This window comes from Meriones unguiculatus, chromosome 1 (assembly GCF_030254825.1).
Source record: "Meriones unguiculatus strain TT.TT164.6M chromosome 1, Bangor_MerUng_6.1, whole genome shotgun sequence".
In the NCBI taxonomy this organism is placed as follows: domain Eukaryota; kingdom Metazoa; phylum Chordata; class Mammalia; order Rodentia; family Muridae; genus Meriones; species Meriones unguiculatus.
The window spans coordinates 12983530-13002439 of NC_083349.1; the positions used below are offsets into that span (position 1 = coordinate 12983530).

At 45.1% G+C, this 18910-nt stretch overlaps 1 protein-coding gene across 1 annotated transcript; it reads right to left on the minus strand.

Moving 5' to 3' along the window:
• Window positions 1-1228: 1228 nt before the first annotated feature.
• Window positions 1229-18489, minus strand: Clrn3 (clarin 3). The gene is made up of 3 exons (XM_021636793.2): window positions 18077-18489; window positions 7297-7476; window positions 1229-2722 (listed from the first exon to the last, which is right to left on the minus strand). Exons 1-3 carry the CDS (start codon window positions 18303-18305, stop codon window positions 2451-2453), a joined length of 681 nt encoding a protein of 226 aa, XP_021492468.1. The 5' UTR covers window positions 18306-18489; the 3' UTR covers window positions 1229-2450.
• Between the last annotated feature and the right edge of the window lie 421 nt (window positions 18490-18910).

Here is an 18910-nt window from a genome sequence, read left to right on the forward strand (position 1 = left end):
TATATATATATATATATGTATATATATATATATATATATATATAAAGTTCCTCACCAAATATATATAATATATATGTATATATATTATATATATATATTGCGTGAACCTTGTAACCTATCTCATCTCAAGATGCAGTAGTGTTTGTCTGTATCCTTGCTTGCTTGAGGCAAGGCCATCTGTATGAATGACTTTTCTGTTGCTAAGATGAAATGACATGACCAAGGCAACTTACAAAGAAAGAGTTTATTTGGGCTTATAACTTGAGAAGGAGAGTCCACAATGGTGATGAGGTATAGTAGCAACTGGCAGGGCAGACACCAGGAACAGGAGGCAGAGAGAGCAAACTGGAAGTAAGATGAGGCTGTGAACTCTCAAAGCTCATCCCACTGACATACTTCCTCCAGCAAGGCTCCACCCCCTAAAGGTTCCAAAACGTTCCCAGACAGTTGGGACCTGAACACCTGGGGACCAAGTGTTCAAATACAGGAACCTATGCGAGACATTTCTCATTCAAACCAGGACAGTCTCTTTATGAAGCCCTTGACTTAATTTCCCAATGTACCAGGCTGACTTCAAAGTTGTGGTGATCTCCTGCTTTGTGACAGGTGGGATCACAGGCATGGGCCAGCCACCCACCTCTGTTTCCTCTTCATTACGTGGTCACATTATCAAAAACCCAACAAAAAACTCAGCCCTTCAAAGAATATAAATGCTTTTAGACTTAGAGTTAATAATTCTTTTACTGTTTATAATCATGTTTTAAAAATATATTCCAAAGTTTTAGATGAACAAGAATGAGTCATTTTAAGTTTTATTTTGTCTTATGTTCGAGCATATATTTTGAGTAGGGAAGGGTGGCTGTGGTTATCAGCACGCACACGTCACGATGCATGCGTGGAGGTCAGAGCTGCAGGAGTCAGCTCTTTCTTTCTACTATGTGGGTCCTGAGGAATAGGATCATCAGGCTTGGTGGCAAGCATTTTTACCCACTGACCCACTGTTGCCCAAACCCAAATTTTATAGTAACTTAATAGTAGGCCCACAAGATTGCTCTGTGGGTAAATGTGCTTGCCATCAAACCTGATAAGCTGAGTTTGATCCCCAGGTCTCATAGGGTAGAAGGAAAGAATCAACTCCTGAAGCCTGCTGTCTGACCTCCACACACAGAGATACACAGACACACATACCATGACATGCACACGTGAGCACACAACAAAGGAAATAAAATAAACTTTTAATAATTTAATAGATAAGTGTAATCTTGAGTTAGCAGATCTTCAAGGTAGGGCGTGACAGAGAACCATCCTTTCAAAACACAGCCCAAGTTTTTAACTATGTGTTTTATTTTTACAGAGCTAGGGACAGAACCCAGGGCCTTGCACATCTTGCTAGGCACCTTAGTGTTCTACAGTGGAGGGGTGACCTCCACCCCAAGCAACTGTGTTAATTGGAGCCAAGTAAATGCTTATTAAGTTTCTGTCTCAACTACCTTATAATAAAAGCCACGAAGGAAGGACCCAGTATGCTGCTGCCGACACTGTGGGAACCCAGCTCACGTCTCTAAGTATGGGTGTTGAAAGCCATTTATCCTTGAGGAAGTCATAGACCCACCGCTTGTCACCGAGCTACTGCTTTACGACTCCATCAACACGTGATGGGGTCACTTTTCAGTCTATCAGTTTTCGCTCTAGCAGCTTGTAGAATAGAAGTCAAGGCTAAAGGGTTCTCACATACTTCAAAGGAAATATCTTACTGGAAAAACATGTAGAATAAATTTTGGTGCCTTTGCTGGTTTTCTGGTTGTCTATCTACTGGGGAAAAAGTGACCTCAATGACTATATTTTACCTCTAATCTGTTCATGCAGGGCTTCATAAGGCCTAAGTTCTACATGTGTCTAGCCCTTATTAACAGAAATTAAAACCTGCAAACCAGGACAGCCACCAAGAGACTGGAGCACAAGGCCATTTCATCGTTTATCCTTTTGTGTCTAATTCTTGACTGGAAAAACAAGTGCCTAAAAGCCTCTTTTTTTATATAGTGGAGTAAAATGCCCTGATCCTTCCTGAGGATATCCCATAGGGGATACAATCCATTAAGATGGTCACAGGAAAGGCAATAAAATAAATTAAAACAAACAAACAAACAAAACCCCATAGACCTTTATTCCCATAGATATCAAGGCCACGTGGGAAGGACCTGCAAACCCCAGACCACATCTTCTAGGAGTGCTGTAGACCACAGCCTTTTCCACTCATTCTCTTGCCCCTGTGAGAAAACACTTTCCAGAGGGCTATCTGTGGAGAAATGTGCAAGCCAGCATCGTCTAGGAAGAACATGGTGTCACGGTTACAGAAGCTATGGCACCTGACAGTTACTCTGCCAAGCAGTGTCCAGAGGACCTAGCCAGTTACTACTGGCAGAGACAGTACACGTGTGATGAGACGGGACTCAGAATAAAATGCCATCCCTGGGAGCATATTCTACCGGCTTCCTCTGCTCCTGTTTTTGCTGGTATCGTGCCTTCTGATAGAAAATGATAATAACCACGGTGACAATATTCAGAAGGATGACAAGCAGAATGAGCCAAAATGAGTATCCGTAACTGTGGGTTACTCTCTGGTTGGTGGTCTCTGGATAAAGCTTCTGGGATAGTTTTTCTGAGAGATGGTTGGACTCCACATTTCCCACAAACAGGACCATGGTCAGGAACACAAAAGATGCTGCAAAGAAGATTGAACTTCATAAATGACACAAGGAGGCATTCTTAACATTATTTGTGTCTAAACATGTTTGCATGCAAGTTTCTGCATTTCTGTGGTAGGTGTCTGAATGTGCACACATGTGTGTGCACATACAGACAAAGGACAATGCCAGGTGTCTTTCTCTATTGCTTGTTATTGTTATTGTTGTTACTATTATTATTATTATTATTAAGAGAGGGCAGAGTCTCCTACTGAAGCTGTAATTCTCTGTTTCAGGAGCAAGCCTCCAGACCTCCTGTCTCCACCCATCACTGCCCACCCAGGAATGTTACAGATGTGCACCACTTTCCTGGCTTTTTTCTTGGCTACTTGGGGTCTGAACTCGGGTTCTTATTTCTCTTCAGCAATCACTTTACTCATTGAGCTATCTACCTATCCTTGTGATGCATGTTTGAAAGTTATTTATATGTATATGAGCATGTGTCTGCGTGAATGTATGCATACATACGTGTAGACACACACACACAGGGGCTAGAATAGGTCATCAGTTTCCTTGGAGCAGGTATTATAAGTGTTTGTGAACCACCCATGGGGTAGGGGTGGGATTTGAATTCAGGTCCTTACAACCGGACAGCAGTCACTGCTGAGTCATCTTTTCAGCTTCATTTTTCTCCCACATTCTGATGTATTTTAAATATCACTTATTTTCTTTATGGGACACATAATGTGAATTATGTGGACACATAATCCAAAGGCATTTATTGAATAGCTACATGGGGTTCTATAGTGTTTCAGGATGAAGGAGAATGTAAAGATAAGATATAAGATATAAACTACATTCTAGGCATGTAATACTAAATATTGTTCAGAGCAGTATCTGACTTGCAAGCTCAGATCCTGTCGGAAGTTGTCATTGAGCAACTGGCTTACCCCACAGCTTGTGCCCTAAGGTCACATAAGTAGCAGGTGTGAGTGAGTGGATGGTGGACAGAGAGTAGATATGGTGAGTGTATGTGGAGACATAAATGAACAAACAAGACTTGGAAAAAACACCAGCATTGAAAGTGAAAGAAGCCACCCCCACAGGAACAGGAGAGGGCAAGTGGGTCAAGCTCATGCCCAAAAGTGAGGAGTGATATCTGCCAATAGCAAGAGAACCACAGGCTCAGGGATGCCGGACACGAACTCAGGAAGGCTCTAGATAGCTGCTGAAGATAGTTCACTCTGCATGACTCAGCCAACTGTGACCTTAAACCACTGTGGATACTCAGGAAGCAGCTACAGCAAAGCAGATTTATAGTTGCTTAGGTGGGTGAGAGGCAGGTAGTAACCGGGAGACATGAGGTCTGTCTTTGAGCTAGTGAAAATACTTAGAAAGTGGGGGTTAATGATGTGTGCAGTGTCTATGAACACGCCAAAACCCAATGGACAGTATGCTTCAAGTGGGGAATATATGTGGCAAGTGATTCATGTATCAGTAATGTTGGAAAAAAAAAACTTTGTGGGAGGAGGTGAGGGTGAAGATAGGGCACCAGGTGGCGTCTGATACAACAGGGGTCCCCAAGATGAAGACCATCTGGGATCCTTAATCTGCTGACACACAGAATATGAACTCTTGAACATCAAGCTGTGTCCTAACCCACTGGTAAAGAAGCTCCCCAAATGCTCCTCTGAGGGAGGCTAATTAGGGGGGCAGTTGCATGAAGAGAATGTTTGAACAGCCCTTGATGATACACCTCACCCACAAAATGATGGCTTTATTTCCTAATTATTTGCATGAACAAAAGTCTCGTTCCTCTGATGCTCACTGGGCTCCTCTCATGCCTTCATTATCCTTCATTTTCCTCTTGTGAAGTTTCTTCCTATAAAAACTTAATTGATCGTGAAGGGGTGGAATGAACACAAGGTTAATACCTGTATCCTCAAGTGGGTTGTCTGGACCTTTGATTTGCACAGGGAAGGGCCAGCACACAGACACCTCGCCTATCTGGGCACCTGAGAGGCAGATGCCTGGAGCCATGGGCTTCACACTGCTTCTGGTTAGCTGAATCAATCAATCTTTCTTTCCTTCCTTCTTTCTTTCTTTCTCCCTGTCTCCCTTCCTTTCTCACTCTTCTTCCCTCCCTTTCTTCCTTTCTCACTCTTCTTCCCTCCCTCCTTTCTTCCTTCTTTCATTCTTCCCTCCCTTCCTTCTTTCCTCCCTGCAGAACTGGAAATTAAATATAGAACCTCAAAAACACTAAGCAACAGTTTCATCCTTGAACCACACCAACCCTCTTCATTACTTATATTGAGTAGGGCCTTACACTCCCTCTGCAGCCAGCCAGATCTTGAACTTGGGGAATCTTCCCATCTCAGCCTTCCAATAATTGGAAGTACAGGCTTGCATCTCTAGGCCTGGCTGACTGTACAGTTTCCCCAGAGTTGAAGGTAGAAGGGCTACTGGAGGCAGGGGTGGGTGGGGAGCAGTTCTTAAAGGCATGAGGACATGGGCTTCTGGAGGGGCCCATCTCTGCTGGCCCACTCATTGCTTCCTGTGTTCTCTAGTAAAGGAACAATATGTCTGGAGGAGACAATTTGTGAAGGTCTCCCTGGATCCAGCCTACCTTAAAACCCCCTGTGGCCAATCCCAACCACACTGAGCCAGTGTAAACTGAGGTCAGGGGCACAGGCTTCAGGCAGTGTTATGCTGTTTCTCTCCATCAGAAACAAAGGTGGAAATCCCCTTCCTCTTCTGCCCATTGGGCCTGCTCACCACCTGCTGGCCCAGGAGAACATGGGCAAGCCTAGTGCCACAGGGGATTGTAGCATTCTCATTGGCCCCAGGGCCTTAAAGTCAGTCTGACATCTGCCCTCCCCTCACTGTGCCTCAAAGGCCAGGAAAGCTACATTATCAACACTGCACAAAAGCCTTTCTGCAGGATCAGCCTCTGGCAAACCAAGTTTTCACAAAACTCTATAGCCCTCCAGATAAGGGAAGAAAATCAAGGCTCTTGGAGGGCATATGAGTGCAGAATCTGGCTTACTGAGCATCAGGATACAAAACTATACTCCCAACTCCCGTGGTTGCCCAAAGGCCTCCTCTAGACCCAGGTCAGAAATCATAACTGCTCCTTACACATCCGTTACAGGTGCTTTTCCGGCCCAACCCATAGCCTCTCCCTCTGTGTTAGAATATAGCCCCAAGGCAGAAGAAATGTTTGGGGAATTCTCTCCACACTACATAGCCCTTTGTGGCTAGATGTAGGCAGGACGGGGGAGACTCTTCAGACTCTTCCTCTTCCTGTTTTCCTCCACAGGCATATGTGGGGAGACACAAGTACAGTCAGCCTGTCCCCCACCGCAGAGGAAAAGCAATGAGGCTATAGCTTTGAGGGGACCACTGGAAACCTCATGGGCTGCGGACAGGGCAGTACAGGCTCCACGTACCCTCCTGTCATCCCCCCTTCTCTGGGAAGCCACTCCTTCTTCCCTATGTGCCTCTAAAGCTGGAGAACCAGCGCCAGTATGGACAAACGTCCTTAGTCAACTTAGTGGGTTAGTTTGTCAGTCCATGATCAGGTCATGTCAGTGGGGGAGTCCATGAACTGGGCTCAGGACACTCTCCTGACTCATGGGACATGGCAGAGTCCTCTAGAGGGGCTGCTGCCAGAGTCCAGGGTATTACAAACATCTGACCTTTGACCTTTAAAATTTTTGTATATACATTGGTATAAATACACTGGTGTATTACAATGGTGTTCTGTTTCCACATATGTCTGTTTGAGGATGGCAGATCCCTGGAACTGAAATTACAGATAGTTTTGAACTGCCAACTTGGTGCTGAGATTTGAACCTGGGTTCTTTGGATAAGCAGTCATATCTCACTGAGCCATATCTCCAGCCCTAACAACTGACCTTTAACAGGATTGAACCAACTGTGCAGCTACAGAACACACACTGGGAAATCAATGTATGCAATATGAAGGGAAACAGACTTCTCAAGACATAATCTCTCAATTCAGCCATGTCTGAGAGGCCGCTGCTTCTGCTGGCTCCGAGTTACATGAGCAAAAACAAGAGCAATTCACTGTTTATCCCAGCAGCAAGGGATCTCTGGTCACTAATGGAGGACCCTTGACACCGGGGACCTATAACTGGATTTGTATCCAAGTCCCTGAAGCTCTGAGTCTCAGTCCTACCTGGCAGGTGTGGGGACTGAAGTACATGGACAAAACCCATGCAGAGTCTTTTAACGGAGACACAGCAGGATCCACTCCCCATCCGGACTCCATCCTCCACCCCAGCACCCACCCACCAAATAACAAGATCACCTAGCAGCTACATAGCATCCTAGCTACAAGAAGAATGTCGGCCCCAGGTGGAATCCTACCCTGGCTCTGTGGCTTGGCCATCCAGGCATGCCAACTCTGGAGTTTAAGTTGCTCCTTATGAGGGCAAGAAGGAGAGCAAACGTGTGTGCATGCATGCTCATGAACATGCATCAGTGTGCATGTGTGCACACCTATGTGTTTATGTGTACCTATGTATGCACACATATGCCCAGGTGTGTGTGCCATGTATGTGCACATGAGTCTTCCCAGGAAACTCACCACTGAGTATGTTCCAGGTGTAGACACCCACAGGACCCAGGAATGTCTGGTAAGGGTTGCTGATGCTGTTGTAGAACGTGAACACTGAGCTCAGCACCGAAGCGCCCAGACCCAGGACCAGGAACAGGATGGCCACCGAATGCAGAGACTTTTGGGAGGAGTTGTCCAATATCCCTAAAACTGAAGCAATGTTTGGTGAATGCACAGTGCAGAATACAAATCCTAAGTACCGCCAGGCTGGAGAAGATATGGTGTCAGGGAAGGAAGCGGTATGCCATTCATCCTGCAAGAGCAAGCCTGCATGGGCTCAGGGGATGGCTCAGTCACTAATGTGTTCCATGTAGACGCCACAGATCTGTGTTCAACCCCCAGAACCCACCTAAAAGAGCCGGGTGTGGTAGTGAGTGCTTGCAGCCTCCGTGCTGAGGAGACCGCAGAGACGGGTGAATCCTGGGGCTCACTGAACAGTCAGGTTGAACTGGTGTGCTCCATGTTTAACCAGTTGGTTGTCTCAATAACCAAGATGGGAATCACCCAAAGAATGACATCTGAAGTCGACCTTTTACCTCCGTGTACACACACATACACAATCATGTGCACCTGCGTATATGCATTGCGTGTGCGTGTACATACAGGGACACACACAAATACACAGAATGAAACCGTGTTTCTCATGTCAGGCCAGTCAGTGCCTTCACTTGGCTGTGTAAACCGCAACACTGAAGATGGCTTGTTGCAGGACATTTGATCACCCTGTGAACCCGGAGACTGTGTACTGGAAAAACCTGCTTTTAGTTTTGGTGTGGCTCAGCCCTAGCATACACTTTCTGTAAACAGGATTAAATAAAGTCAACCATAGGTCAACAGGCAGAGCAGGCAACCAGTTGGCAGGGAGTGAACATAGGGGGAAAAAAAAAAAAAAAAAACAGAGAGTGAGAGGAAGTCTGGAGAGGCAAACAGGAAGTAGAAAGGAGGAACATTTGGTTTGAAAAAAATACAGCATAGAGAAGAAGGTTTTGTTTTTGTTTTTTTTTTTCTTCTGGGACCTCAGCTGAGTAGAAAGATCAGCTGGGTGCTTTCTCTGCCCCTCTGAGTTAGTAGGCTTTCACCCCACCATCTGACTCCTGAGTCTTTATTGGTAAAATCGAACCTTTGGGATTTTGTTTAAAAACAACAGGAGCTGAATGTTTATCTTAGTTTCAAGTCCTAGCAGAGGGTGTCCTTCAAATCTGCAACTTCCTCATCAGTGACTTCTACCCTCAGAGCCTTGCTTGCAGGATAATGGCAAGTCCATCACCGTAGTTTCTCTTCAGGTCTAAGGATTAATTGCTTCTGGAAGAAACCCTTAAGGTAGATCACTGTCCAAACACATGTGCAATGAGGAACCCAGAAACCCTGTGGCTTAGAAGAATTCAGTGAGCCAGAATGAGCTGACAGAGAAAAAAAAAAAAAAAAAAGCAGGAGAATAAGGGAATAAGGGCTGCTGGAAATGACCAGAGAGGTTCTAGCAGGAATGATAGGAAAATGTCAGGGTACCTTCCCTTGGTCCAGACTCCACCTCCCTGGCTCCAAACGCTGGAGGCAGCTGGGAACACAACCCTCAGACTACCTTCCAAGCTGAAAGCACTTTACAAAACAGCATTTGCATGTATTTTAAATGCAAAAAAGCTCCATAGTGGATCTACACTCACAGAAAACACAACGCAGGTGTTTTGGGCTGTGAGTCATCAGACCCTCCGAGTTTCTGAGCTCTAGCAGCCATTTTCCAGGGCATCTAGTTCCTCCATCTCCTGCTCTATTCCCATGCAAAAGACCAGACATGACAAAGTATGCTCTTCTTAGGTACGCCAAGGATTTCAGGTTGTCAGTATGTGTCAGGATCCCACTGAAAAGGGTTTAGAGATGGTCTGTGAAGTCCCAAAGAAAAACAATTGGGGAAAGAGGTAGTGGTGCTGACTGTGACAGCACTAGCAAAAGCACTGGGAGCTGCAAGCCATAGTAGCCTCAGAGGGGTAAGTACAAAACAGTCAAAGGACTTCTCCTCCTCCTCCTGCTCTTCTTCCTCTTCCTCTTCTTCTTCTTCTTCCTCCTGTTTATCTGGTCCCCAGGAATGTGGAGATGTTCACATCCTAAGCTAGGTGCAGCTTTAAAGAACAGGAACTAGCCAAATTCTTTTAGTTTCCAGGGCTGTGTGTGCTGGGAGCTTCCATGAGACACTAGGAATGCCAAAGCATCTGCTGTACCATGTTCTAACATGTTTCACCAGCACCCTCTCTTTGTGGGCACCCCTCTCCCTCCCTTCTCCATGTGTCAAGCCCTGCTCTGAGGGCCCATGATTTCACCCCTGCCCCGGATGCTCACCATGGAACCGCACACCACGCAACTGTGTCTCCTTTCTGAGCATTCAAGGAAAACAAGAGTTCCTATGTGACTGAGAGACTTGTAAAAGGAATTGAGGGTGGGGGTGAGGTGGAGAGATGGATCAGTAGTTAAGAGCATTGGTTGCTCTTGCAGAGACCATAAGTCAATTCCTACCCACATGGTAGCTCCCAACTATCTGTAACTCTAGTTCCATGGCAGTAAACACTGTCTTCTGACTTCTATGGACACATGGTACACATATACATGCAGAGACATAAAATTATATATATATATATGGTCTTCACTGAGGTAATTCCATCCTGTAGAGGGACTTTAACCCAGCAACATGGCTACTCTGGCTGAAATACAGATTCCAAACAATGAAGGCAAAGTTAATTGGTAGAAGAAAGCAGCCATGTTTGAAAGTGATGTCTAATTGAGAGGCAGACAAAGTGATGAATCAGAGAAAGATTTGACAGAATAGGATATGCCCATCTCTCACAAGAACAGAGAGGAATGAGAGGTGACTTAAAAGGGAGCAGCACTAAGATGGGGGGATGGAGGGAGAGGAGGCAGTTTTAGCAGGACAGTTTTACAGAGACAGATTGTAGAGAGAACAAGCTAGATACAGTGAAGTCAGATGATCCAGAGAATGAGGAGACAAAAGATTAGAACATATCACTAGAGTTAATTGAGGCCAAGCAGAACAAAAAGTCAGAAGCTGAGAGAAGCCAGACTGAATAAGTCAGCTAGGAGAAGAGTTTGAGCCAGAACAGCTGAGTTAAATCAGCCAACCAGGGTTCAGAAAGAGGTAGAAAGAGAGTGTTTATTCAACAATAAGTCTCAGAGAATGAAAACATTCCAGGCCTAGATTAGATTGTATGGAGGCCAGAAGCTTCCAGGCCTAGGCCTAGGTTAACAGATGGAGGCAGTAAGTCTCCAAGATGTCAATTACATCAGGCGAATAGAAGTTGCTATAGCACCATTTTATACCTTTGAACTATGATTCTGAGTCATCTGACACAGGACTCCATGATCTCACATCTACCTGTGTAAGAATATGTACGTATTCATTCCAGTTTGGGTGAAAACTTTGTAACAAAAAAATGTTTTTAATATTAAAATGTCTCCAGCAATCATATCATCAATAAGATGATAAGATAAGGCAAATGAATCTAATGGTACCGTTAAAAACCAGGTTTGGTGCCAGTGATGTGGTGTATCTTGTTTGCCACCAATGTGATCACCTGAGTTACCCTAGGACCTGAATGAGTGAAGAAAGAACTGAATCCTATGAGTTTTTCTCTGACCAGTGTGTGGCTCTGACGCACCTGTGCATGCACACACACATACAATATAAATAAATAAAATGATATATAATTTTTTAAGCCAGGATTTTCTTCATTGGTGAAGAAGAGGCGGAAAGACTGGAAGAGTTAGTGGTTTGGAGAATTGGGGCTAAGAAGTCTGTTGTGGACAAAACATCTTAACGTTTTAAGTCCTCATATTTACTTTTCTAAATGTGCAACTTCCTCCTACTAGACAAAGTAGGCCCGAGGCCAGCAGCAACGCAGAACACTGGCTGAAAGGGTGAAGAGATGTGCAGGAAAAGGGGGCAGGAGACAGGCGCATGGCTGCAGCACGTAAGAAACATTGACATGCATCCCTTGCTAAGCCCAGGAGAGCAGAGCCTGCAGGACAAGAGGAACACAAGCTCACACTTAGTGGACCATGACCTCCCACCCCCACTGTGGAACATTTCACTCCCTGGATGTGCCCAGGGGCAAAGCTCAGCTTCTCCAGGCAACGCCTGTGGTGACTGGACTCTTCAGTGCCGTCTGTCAGTGACTCCTTGGGTGGATTGATCCCTAGCCTACATCCTCTGCTCTGTCACCTCAACGAGGCTCTTAAAGACCACGTGGGCTGGGGCTGCACTTGTCCCTGACTCAACCAAGTGGAGTCTCTCTTGCCCATTTCTCCATGCTCTATGGTAATGCCATGTTTGAGAGGTGTGGCTTGTACTAACTCAGCATGAGGTGATTTTGAAACTGGAAGAAAGTGACGTCAGAGGAGAATAGGAAAAAGCAACAGAGCTAGGGAGGTACACCCAGCCAGAGGTCTAGGCTGGTCCCTGTGGACATTATGGCCATTCATCATCTCAAGGTGGATCCACTTCCCCTTCCCCAGCAGCCAGGCCAGGAGGAAACTTAATTCGATCTTAAGGGAAGTTGGCTGGGGACAAAGGAGATCTTTCCTTGGCGGAATTCTGTAGTCAAGGAAATAACTGGAATATTTAAGTCAAAAGCAGAAACCTGACTGTGAGGAACATGCCCTGTGTCCCAAACACCTGGAATTCTCTGAGTCTCTCTGCTTCACACACTGACTTAAAGCTGTAAATGGATGCTCATTTGCAAATGGACTACTCCATTAAAAAGTGACCATGCAGGGCACAGTGCCTGTAATCGCAGCCCTGGAGAACAGGGATGAGAGAATGTGGGGAGCCTGCTAGCCAGCCATCCCAGCAGAGTCAGTGATCCCCAGGTTGCATCGGAAACCCTGTCTCAGAAAACTAGGTGGAGAGGGTTGGAGAGATGGCCCAGCCGTTCAGAAGGCTTACTGCAAGCTGGGTGGCGTATGCCTTTAATTCCAGCACTTGGAAGGCAGAGGTGGGCTCATCTTTTTGAGTTCCAGACCAACCTAGTCTACAGAGTGAGTTCCATGACAGTCAAGGCTACACAGAAGCCTGTCTCAAGCAAAAAACAAACAAAGAAAAAACAATGCTTACTGTTGTAGAGGACTCAGCTTCAGTTTCCAGCACCTGCATGGGGGCTCCCATTACAGGAGAGCCAATACCTGCTCTGTAATTCTTCATCTCCTATATGCACAGGCACAGGTAAATTTGTGCAAGCACACACACACACACACACACACACACACACACACAAACATAAAAAAAACAAGATGGGACATATTTGGGAAACATACAGTGTTGACCTCCAGCTTCCATTTATGCATGCACACTCAGGCACAAGCACTTGCACATACATGTGCGAACACACGTGACATTCACAACTCTAAAAAGGAAGAAGAAGAAGATGACTATCAAGTTTAGCTCTGCCTTGACTTTCAGTAAGATTCCTCAGACATACTTTTCCAAAGAGAGTTAATTTGGGGCTGTTGACTCATACTTTCCTACGTATTAGGGGGCAATTCATCTTAATTTTAACTGCTGCATTATAAAAATTATTTCTGAATTCCTTGCCACTGAGATGTGACAGCTGTCTTTTCAGCTCCTGCCTCAGAGCTCAGACAATGATAGCCGAAGGTTTGGGGAGTTAGATAGAATGAAATAACAGTTACCCTCCTGCAATCTTACAGCTATTCCCTGCCTATAAAATTAGCTGATACATGGCGCTCTCTTCCTTCCTTCCTACATTCCTTCCTTCCTTCCTTCCTTCCTTCCTTCCTTCCTTCCTTTTTTTTCTTCTTTCCTTCCTTCCAATTCTGGTGGCCTCAGAAAGAGGCCAAAACCAGGTGGTCAGAGAGATGAGCACCCAGTAAGCAGACATCTCAACTGGGCACCCAGATACCCAGATCCCCACACTATAAGATTCACCCATTCGGGTCCTGCCATCTGCCCTCCAGGTCTTGTTTTGGTTAGCGTCCACAGACTTGCAGGGTTGATGTAGTCGACTTCCAGGATCTAGGATCACCAGGGTAACAAATCTCTTTGCATGACTGTGAGGGAGTTTCTAGATTGGGTGGAGGTGGGAGGATCCACCTTAAATGTAGGGAGAATCATTCAATAAGTTCCTGGACTGAATAAAAAGGAGAAAGCAAGCTGAGTACCAGCATTCACTTGTTTCTGTCTCTGTCTCTCTCTCTCTCTGTCCCTCTCTGTGTGTCTCTCTCTGTGTCTTCTCTCTCTCTCACTTGCAGATGAGATGCGATCAACAGCCTCATATTCCTACCATGGTGGCTTTCTCATCATGGTGTACTTTCAAACTGTGATCTAGGACAAACCCTTTCTTCCTTAAATTGCTTTTGACACAAGTAACTAAAACTGCTTCTGCAGATGGGAAGATTCCACTCCCACCTCAGACACCTGGCCACCAGAGCCCTAACTGACTCAGTGCAATGCTTTCATTAGTGGACATCACAGTACTGACAGGTCTCAGAGTAGGGCCTGGGCCCTCTCAGGAAGTCACAGCTATCACCTCAGCCTCTTGGACAGCTGCCAATGTTGTCTTAGGAGAAAAGTGACTAAGCTTTCTGTCTTCCTTCCAGTGTGGTCACATCTTTGAGAAGGGAAGTGTAAATAGTCCTACTTCAGAAAACATGTCCTGATATACGAGATGAAATTAGTGTTAGGGAAGTAGGGAGTTTTCATATATTCTCAAAAAATCAACTTGATTTGACTTTTATTTTGCAATTACACTCTGTGATATATTTACACTCTCAGTTCAGTTCTGTTTAATAGCGTAGTGCTGAAAAAAGAAGTAGGAATCAGTCGAGCTTGGTGACTGAGGAGAAGCCAGATCCGATGACAGCCCACTGCTGATGGTTGGTCCTTGGTCTAAGGACAGCACCCAGAGACCACTGAGCCTGACACTTGCCCCAGCCTGCCTTGGTTCAGTTATATCTGCAACAAATCAACGTCAAACAGCCTACCACCAAGGGGCTTGAGAGTAATGCTCTAAGCTTGTGTCACCCTAGTGTCTGGCCAACGCAAGGCTGATTATCATCAACCCTGAGTAAGAACTACAGTCCCTTTGTCCTGAAATCACCGAGTGTAGCAATCACTTTTTTTTTTCTTCATGGCTGCAGTCAAGTGCTTAACAACATCAATTTAATGAAGGAAGTATTTCTTTTAGCTCACAGTCTGAGAGTACAACCCACCATGATGATGAAGACATGGTGGTAGGAGCTCCAAACAACTACACACATTGCGTCTGCAGTCAGGCAGCAGAGAGAAAGAGAGAGAGAGAGAGAGAGATGAATGTTGGTGACCGGCTCACCTCCATTTTACCCATTGTGAGACCTCAGCCCATGAAATGTTAGCATCCACATTTAGGGAAGATCTTCCCACCTCATTAACCCAACACAGAATCTCCCTCTCAGACTTACCCAGAGCCTTGTCTCCTAGGTAACTCTATCTCCTGTCAGGCTGATAATCAATGTTAACCATCACACCTGATGTTATAAGCTGACTAAAATGTTGTCCACCAGCTCAGGGTCTCAAGGCTCAGACTCCAGCCTGAGGTGCTGTCTCAAGGGCTGTGGGAAAATCTTGGAGACACAGACTACCCACTAGATGTAGATTACGGGGGACAGGCCTTCAAAGGTTATGCCCACCCTTGGTTCTGTCTTGTGCCCTCTGTTGTCTGATCCATGCTATGTGAGGAAACTACATCATGCTCTCTACTCTGCCATGCCTTTCCCACAATGATGGGCTGGATGGAAACCATCCTTCTGAGACCATGAACTAAAAAAAATAAACCTTCCCTCCTTTAAGTTATCTCTCTCTGGTATTTTGTCATAGCTACATGGAAAATAATGCATCTAGTAAGATTTTTTTTCTTTAACAAGAGGAACCAACCTAAATCTGAAATTCTTCTTAATGGCATGGGAGGTCAAGTGCAGGGATTCTTTGCAGCATCCAGGAGATGGCATCCGCCAGGCTGGAGTCAGTGCCACGGTAATGTGGATGTTTGAAGTGTCACATATCTACTAACTGAGATGTTCTTGGCACCAAGATCAAAGAGACCCAGTGCCATAGGAAGAGAAATAGCATTCACTGAAATGCTAAAACCATTCAGACCATGCTTGGTCTGGTCAGGCTGTAGGCTGAGTAATACTGGAGATGACATTCGGAGGGATGCCACAACTAAGTGACACATTGTACCATTCCTGCCAGCCTGGGGAAATAGTACATGCCATGCCCCCTAGGCCCTGATAGCATTCTCAGAGAAAGGGGGATAACTTCACTCAGGATCCTGATATAAACCACTCAAGAGCCAAACTGGGGCCCATGGGGGAGGCAAACACTTGTGAGTGTGAGCACGGGTCCTTCTAAAAGTCCTAAGAGCTCTGTTCCCCACCCTGCCACCAGCTGGGTGGAGACTTGGTGAGTGCAGGGCACTGTCTTAGATGGGAAGCATTTCACCATAGGGACTTTGGGCAGATCCTATCAGCATCTAAGAGCCTCACTCACATGGCAGCCATCTCGAGTTGAAATTGTGTAGCTGAAACTCTAGGAAGCAGTAAAGGCTGGACATCCCCTCATGGCTGGACAGAGCTAAAGGTCGCTTAACTGGATCTTAGACAAACCAGGACCCATCTAGGCAGCCTGAGTCACTGTCAGCCCAGTTCCACAACAGAAAGTTTCCTGACTGGGGCTGACTGGCCGTTGCCTCCATCCATTGACCTATTGTTGGCTGGATGTTTTCCATAATTTAAATGAAACACTGTTGTCCATTCTGCTCTTTCACTCCAAAAGTCTATAGTCCAAATACAGACAATATATTAGACCCCTATGCATTACTGCCTGAGGATTTCAGTGTGTCCTGGTCTTAGCCACACAGCTAACACACTTGACTTCTCAAGAGGAAGCATCAATCTGTAAGTGCTGAACTGGAAAATGGGTATTTTATTTTATAACGATTTAATTTGCTACCAATGACTATCTAATGACGTGCACTGCAAGTCTGACTTATTGGCAGGAAAGCATCATGTCTTACTGTAAATACTGGATTCTGTTGACAGGGTAAGCAGCAGGAGATCCTTAGCATCACCTACATGTTCTAGGCATGACTTCCTGTCTGGGAGAACTCTTTACCACAGTCACAAGTGTGGAAAATTGTACAGTGTCTGAGTGGCTCTTAGAAGCCAACCAGCAACTGTGTAATATCTTCCTCCACTGGGCAGGGGGAGGGGGCGGAGCCTCTGTAGCAATGGGAGTTTGGACAATGAGGTTTGGGGTTTGCTCAAGTGTGACTTTCCAGTAGCAAAGGAGAAAAGCAGAGAGCCAGGCACAGGTAGCACAAGCATTCTGTCTTTGTTCCCACACTGAGGAGAAGGGCCCAGCTAGCAGTAAACCAAGCTGTGCTCCCCTGCCTGTGGCTGTTCCTGCTCCCCAGACACCAGCACGCTCACTCCCAGTCATATAGGGCTGGCTGGCTTGCTAGGCCTCACCTTCCTGTATTTTTCTCAGCCTGCCGGCACTGCTAGACACTCAGGGCTTTCACTGAGGCCATTAATCTCTAGATGGAATCAACTGATCCAAGTCAACACTGTAGACTTCTGTCTTAAATTTAAAGAGTTTCAATGTGCTAGAGGATTCACAATCAAGCATACTTTTTGGTTTCGAAAACAATGTTACTGAAAGCCGAAAGGGAGCTTTGAAATCTTAGCCTCTGGTTGCTGTAAAGCAGGTCTCTTCATCCTGCTGAGAGGTGTGGCCAGCACTAGGAGAGGGGAAAAAACAGCTGAACTCTCAGGGAAGATGTGGTTTTCCTTCCACCCAGAGACACACTGATAGCTTAGAAACACGTTGTCCTGAACTTATGGAAACCATTTCATTAACAAAATCATAAACCTACGAGAACTTCATTCTAGAGTACAGGCACCAAACATTACACTACCATAAGGCAGTAGATAGCACGTAGTTAGACACGTAAATACCCCCAAACAGCTGAACAGAGCCTGCACTGTGCAACACCAAGTCCATTTATACACAAAGTAATGTATATATGTGGCTATTACATTTCACAAACCCGTGATGATAGATCTCGATAGATCTCGAAATCTAAAATCCAAGTAGCTACATCCACTTATCTTCAATAGTTCCTTATTTTGTATTTATTGAGAGCAATACAGTATTATATCAGAAATGAGAAACCAACAGAAAATCCTGTAAGTAATAGGATTAATAGGAATTAAATACCATTTCCAACAATGAGATATTTTGAATACACATGTGTAAATTCAAGAAGCTTAGAAATTCGATCTGGAGGTTGACGTTTTCTGCTTTATGTTTTCCCTACTTAAAAAATTCTGGAAGGAGCTGGATGCCCCAAGTCAAAACCCATGGCCAGTGCCATTTAAAATGCTGCTCCTGATGGCTGCTAAACACCATAATGCTGCCACGTACTTTAACTTAATTATTTACTTGTTAACAATCTAGATTGGTACCAAGCCTGGCCACTGCTAGAATGGTTTAAACTCTTACCATACTAGATAACTGGAGCCAAAGTGTCTGAAAACACGATAAATACCTTTTCAAAACTACGAGTTAGTCCAATGATAGCCATACTTGGGGCTTCAAAATATTAGCTTTAAACCGCTATTTGCTTCAAATATAGGATCATGGAATCTTACCCAGTCCTGCTCTTCCCATTCAAATTGGGTGATCATTTACCTTCAAAGTTTTTGTCCAGATCTTGAAGGCCTTCATTCAAATCTTGAGCACTCATACCACGAAAAAGGCCATAGGTGATTACAATGGTACCATTGGAAATAGCGTCTGTGAAGAAAATCGTGCTGGTGATCCACGCCTGTGTCCCCAGAATTGAGCAGATGACAACAACAGAGCCAAGGCTTGTGAGAAAGCCAGAAAGGAACATCAATGTTTTCTGTGTGGTTGGCATTTTTCAGAAAAGAAAAGAAAAACAAAACAAAACAAAACAAAACAAAACTCTCCCTGGGATGAAACAGCAACAATCTTAGAATATTTGGGGGCCTTATCGTTTGGAGCCCAGTGCTTAGAAAGGAAGCCTAGGACTTTTCTGTAAATGTGAAACCTGAGTCTTCATGGGAAGTTTTATGCTACTGCACATTGAACTATGAACAAGCCATAAAGACAAGGCTGAACCGACCTTTGGTCTAGAACAAATGGTTGTTATGGCTGTGGCCAACCAGCATGAAGAAGGGCTAGGTTGTCCTTCCAGGACTTCCTCAATCACATGACTACTTTATAACTTTTATCATGCCATGGAAGCTGGTCAACCCACAGGGTCAGGACATAATTTGAATTCTCAAATGATGAGACGAGGAACTTATACCGCAAAGGGATAGTACAAGGATCCAGAGCCTTAGGGAGTCATCTATGAAGGATTTATCCATTACTGCGATTCCCAAAGCAAACCTCAAACCTTTATCAAGGTCCTGTGAAGTGGAAAGAGAAAGGCATTCTTCCTTCTAGGTTAAAACTCTTTATTCTCAGACCTTATTTGGGAGGGATGCCCTTTAAATT

Excerpts from the sequence above, each read along its gene's own strand:
- Clrn3 (XM_021636793.2), bottom strand. The coding sequence starts at position 18,305 with ATGCCAACCACACAGAAAACATTGATGTTCCTTTCTGGCTTTCTCACA. Across the intron at positions 7,477-18,076 it reads TCTGGACAAAAACTTTGAAG|TTTTAGGGATATTGGACAAC; the intron begins GTAAATGATCAC and ends ACATTGCTTCAG. Across the intron at positions 2,723-7,296 it reads CACCTGGAACATACTCAGTG|CATCTTTTGTGTTCCTGACC; the intron begins GTGAGTTTCCTG and ends TCTTCTTTGCAG.